The 5,067-nt window shown below is 43.3% G+C and overlaps 1 protein-coding gene across 6 annotated transcripts in view; it reads right to left on the bottom strand.

Annotated features, from left to right (window-relative positions):
• Positions 1 to 2,039: 2,039 nt before the first annotated feature.
• Positions 2,040 to 5,067, bottom strand: part of pax8 (paired box 8) — a 12,123-nt gene continuing 9,095 nt past the window's right edge. For 4 of the 6 annotated variants that reach the window (XM_017435721.3, XM_017435725.3, XM_017435723.3 and 1 more), the window contains 2 exons: positions 4,466 to 4,555; positions 2,040 to 2,649 (listed from right to left, as the gene is read on the bottom strand). In XM_017435721.3, coding sequence (XP_017291210.1) covers positions 2,579 to 2,649; positions 4,466 to 4,555 — 161 coding nt within the window. In that variant the 3' untranslated portion in view covers positions 2,040 to 2,578. The remainder of the gene's footprint in view (positions 2,650 to 4,465; positions 4,556 to 5,067) is intronic. The other 2 variants (XM_017435722.3, XM_017435727.3) reach the window with 1 other exon arrangement.

The following is a 5,067-nucleotide window of genomic DNA, read 5'->3' as shown; positions in this document are numbered from 1 at the left end:
CTCAAACTGCTTTTTGATTTGTGTGTGTGTGTGGTTTGTCCTCCGTAATGATTGCCCTGTCCGCCGCAGGCCCACAAACGCGCACTGTTGTCCGCGGACACACACGTTACAATGGACTCCCGAACAGACGCAGTGTTAATGTGGCTCCGCGTTAAACGCAGTGAGTCCCAGTCGCCCCGTCCTGCCAGCTTTGTCTGCCCTCAGCTGTTCCGGCCCGTTGCCTGTATTGTGCTGCCGGGCTCATTACCAGAAGCACTGTGGCTCGAAACCTCCTCACTAATAGGCCCGGAGAGAGAGACACAGAGAGAGGAGTTATTTCTGCTGCGACTGGTGCGTAGCAGGGCGGTGGGTTCTTTCTTTTTTAACTCTTTCAGGACCTGGGATGAGAATGTTTGTGGCTCACATGTCCTCTGCTGAGGATATATATTTTTAAAAATAGTCTCATCTATGTCTGAATGCAGGTTTAGATCTGTGTTTCTTCATGTCTGGAGAGGGAAGGGGTGTCCGGATGGTTATCTGGAGTGGGGCAGGTCACAGCGAAGGGTTGAGGCGAAGCTACGATGCTTGAAGTTTATTATTATTCTGGGTGCGTGGAGCTGAACGAAACAAAAATGCTGATTGGCTGAAGATTTTAAGGTCAAGACCATCCTTTAAGCCCGGTTTAATTTAAGGACACGAGGGTGTCGTTTTTAAAAGAGTGGAATTGACAAAATAGGCACAATTCTTAGACATAAATTTGCTGCAGAGGTTTCCATCGCAATTAGACCAAAGAACAAACGAAACTCTGCTCATTTCCACGCAGGGCAGAAACCCTGAAAACCTCTTTAAATCACAGTCGTGAATGATTAAAACAAAACTTACTATGAGTGATGCGAGAGATTTTAAAATGAACTGAAATGGGGAAAAAAAGACAAAGAATGAAAAACGAGCAAAAGATGAACGAATTTAATATTTGGTCACAAAAGACGAATCAGTAGCAGTACATTTTAGAAGCCTTGGGCAATATTCTGATTAAATGTGTTTATCAGTGGACATTAAATCCAAATGATTTCAGATTTTAACTTCTATGATAATATATATTTCCAAAAACCAGCTCAACCAGCTGAGGTCTGACAGAAATGTCTAAAAGCCATATTGTATGAATTAATAGTTCCCAAACTTTTCAACTTCTGACCCACTTAAAAAAATAAAACAGAAACATCAATAATAATAATAATAAACTGAAGTCATTTAACTTGTTGAACTTTGCTAGTATCAATAACAAATTAAACACAAAAGGCCAAATTGCACTTTTATCCATTGTATTTCATTTTATTGTATTTGTAATTATGGCCAAATTATGACATTTAAAAAATGTGTTATATAAATATATTCCTGAAAATCATCTCATGACCCTGCAGCTGGCCTCGCACGACCCGACCCACACTATGAGAACCTGTGGCCTGACATGAAAACCTTCACATTTCCTACAGCCTCGTTGGGTCTTTGTAGCCGTCCTGCTTCAGAACTGTCTGTGAAATAAATAAGGAAGCTGCGGAGCGCGCGGCGCGGCAGACGCGGCAGACGCGGCACGGCGCGGCAGAGGCGCGGCGCGGGGAGGCACCAGGTGGGCCGCGGCGCCGCCGAACCGTGGCCTCGTTAACGCGCCGCCGTAATGAGGCCGCGAGCAGAGACGGAACGGCTGCAAATAAAACTACATGATGCAGAAAATAAAAATAAGGAGGGAAATCAGACAGATGCGCGGCTTTTCAGGATCACCGCCCGCGCGCCCTTCTTAGAACACTGAGCTACCTAATAATAAGAACAATAATAATAATTTTGAGAAAAAACCCACAAGCCATCAATCATTTTGTCATGCTTTTAATTAAAATAGTTCTTCGAAAATTCCATATTTACATCTGCAATAATATTAACAACAGTGTAAGAAAAAATAGTCACCGTTTTTACCAAACACCAGAACATCAGCATGACAAATAAACTCAGTTCACTGAAGCAACCCTCTCCAACCCCCCACCCCCACCCCCTCCATCCCATCAGTCATCGAACTGCACCCCCCCTCCTCCTCCATAAGGAATTCATCATTTACACTATGTACATGTAGGTAGCTGGGCGTACGCCGACTGCATTCTGCAATGTGGGCCTTTTGGCAGGAAAATCGTCATTTACAGTCAGACAAATCACCAGACTTTACCTGCGAGCTGATCAGAGCTCGATTAGGTGAAAGGATGTAAACGAAAACAGGCATAGTTCAGTGTGAAGAAGTTGCATATCCCGATCAGAGGAGCTCCAGGCGTGTCAAAAAAAAAAAAAAATAGTCAAAGGAATAAAAAGGGGAAGTCTTTGGCCGAAACAGCTTTCAAGATGAACTTAAAGAGTTTTGCACCGTGTGAGCGTGTAAACGTGCATCCTGCACAACAGCATCCAGTAGTGAGAAATAAATAATGATGAGAGGGTGGAGGAGAAATAAAAAAAAAAGACAGAAAGAAAAGGATGTGCAGCTGGGTCGTCAGCCGAGCCTGAAGTTCACATTCGGTTTGGACTTTTCCAGCCTTGTGTGGGCGTCCTCTGTCAGCCGGAACTAGAGGTGGTCGTAGGCGGCCGCAGAGGGGGGGCCCGTGCGGGAGGCTGAGCTGTAGTAGTAGGGTGAACCTGCGGTGGGGAGACACAGACAAGAGGAAGGTTGCAGATCCACGGGTCTGAGGGGCTTCGGTTGCTTGTGGAGTGAGTCTTATTTGTGTCATTTTCGAGGTGCAGTGGTGGAAGGCGCCCATAATGCCCTCTGTGTTTAAAAATAGGCACGTTTTCAGTGTTTGTTCTCTTCAGGTGCTAGCTGAAGTCACCCGGCTCCATGGTGAGGAGCTAAAGCTGCACAGTTCCCACCTCAGACTGCAGCGCAGAGCTCAGGCCAAACAGGGCTTCTCAAAGCTGGGGTCGAGACCTCAATGTGGGTCGTGAAACTTTAAGTTAGGGGTCCTAAGATGATCTCCAGATATCAACTTAAATCTAAAAATGATAACTTATAGTGTGAATACTTCAAAGAGCACAAACAGTATGATAATGTGGACGTTAGGACTGTTCGTGCTGTCACTCTGCTCTTATCGAACAGGATTATTAGCTCTATTTGAAGTGGGTGAAGTCACCATCAGGCTGTGGGTTTGAAGCTAAAAGGTCTGAAAAGGGCCGAAGAAGAAGAAGGAGCTAAAGATTTGTATTATTTTCAGGCAAGATGGAGCTAAACAGCTGCGCTTTCTCTGGTAATGCTGACGGCGGAAACTTGTCAAAGGGTGAATTGTTAATGGAGCTGGTAAAAGTTAAAAGAAGCAGAATAGAAACTAAAATGAGCTAAACAGTAGCTAAAAGCCAAGATTATCAACATTGTGACTCCAAGCTAAAAAGAACAAAACTGTTGCTAATAAGTTGAACAGCAGCTGAAAGTTGAAATTCACAACGTAAAAGCTAAAATGAGCAAACTCGTAGCCAAAACTGATATAAGCAAAGCTGTAGCTAAAAGCTAAAATTGCTACAAATGAACAAAACCAAATTAGCAAGATAAAATCTTCAATGAGAAAAACAGTAGCTAATTGCAAAAATAAAAAACTGTAGCTAAAACCCTAAATTAACAAAACCGGAGCTAAAACATTAAAATATAAAAATAAAAGCTGAAATGAAACAATCAGCAAGACAGTAGCTAATAGCTAAAATTAGCAACACAGTAGCTAATAGCTAAAAGTAACATAAAAAGATGAAAACAGAACCAATATTTTTATATATACTATCTTTCTGAAGGAATCAAAGAGATCTGAATGTATTTTTTGTTTAGCAAAATATTTGTAAACAAGGTTAAATAGCTCAAAAAGTTACAAACATTTAAAGCCAGGGTGCACTGGTGCCGGCTGAGGCTAAGTAGCAAAAAGTAGCACAAAGTATGCAGATTAGTTTGATTTCAGAACACGTACAGAAGAGACAATAAATGGGAAAACATTGTGTGAATGTTCCATCGGAAACAAGACTTAAAATGGAATAAAAGCGTCATATTTTCTTACATATGTTGTAAATGTTAAAATATCTCACAGCCTGTTTCAGCTGTGTCATTTGCCTGCTTTTGATTCGTTTAGCGAACACAGAAATGTATGATGACTCCATAGAGACATGAATAGGGCAAAATAAGATAAATAAATCAAGGTCATGCTGAACACAGCGCCTCGAGTAACTTCTATTTAATAATCTGAGTAATTGTTTCCACAGCAGACAAAAGCAGCAGGATTGGACATGTGACTGAGGCGTTTTTGCACTCCTGGCAGTTGTTCATTTAAATTCAAGTCACGCCTGATTATTTTTTGAATGACAAGGTCAAATTCATTGGAGATCTTTAAGAAGTTTTGCGCACGACGAGAGGAAACTGTTTCAACACAGCTGCTAAGAAATGATTAAAAGTGTGTGTGTGTGTCAGTGTGCTCGCAGTCACCTAAGATGCTGGGGTTGGTGAACCTCCAGGCTTCGCTGTAGGAGGTGTAGGGCGAATGGCTGTAGGACTGACCCGAGTAGTCCGCACCTGCTACACAACAACAACAACAACGGGGGAAAAAGGAAAGTTCAGGGCTGGCATTTCCTCAGACAGAACTCATGAAGACGTTTGTTTTGTGAAGGTGAGGTGAGTTTTTCTTTTTTTTTTTTTTTTTGCCGAGGCGGGTTGTTTGTCTGCGTGCCGGCATCTGCTCGGCCCTGGCTCATAATTCACCAGCAGTTAGTGCGGCATGTAAACCATTAATCTGCGGTGCAGGTGGATAGCTGAGGGTAAAATCCCTCGGCCCAGTGGTGCGTGCACACACAACCGGCCCCTGCGCCCTCTTCCTCCAGCATAGCTCAGGCTCTGCCCTCTGAAATGCCCTCCTCCTCCTCCTCCTCCTCCTCCTTTGTTCATCCTGCACTTCCTGCTTTAGCCTCACTAACACTCCTCTTTCTTTCCTTTCCCCCCCACCTCTCCCTCACTCTTTTTTTAAACATTCCAATATCTAATTGGTAATTATGTTGGTTGGAATGAAGCCCTTCTTGCCCCCCCGCCCCCTC

This window comes from Kryptolebias marmoratus, linkage group LG14 (assembly GCF_001649575.2).
Source record: "Kryptolebias marmoratus isolate JLee-2015 linkage group LG14, ASM164957v2, whole genome shotgun sequence".
Lineage (NCBI taxonomy): Eukaryota > Metazoa > Chordata > Actinopteri > Cyprinodontiformes > Rivulidae > Kryptolebias > Kryptolebias marmoratus.
Note: the sequence above shows the minus strand (reverse complement) of the source record. Positions and strands in the feature narration are given on the sequence as shown.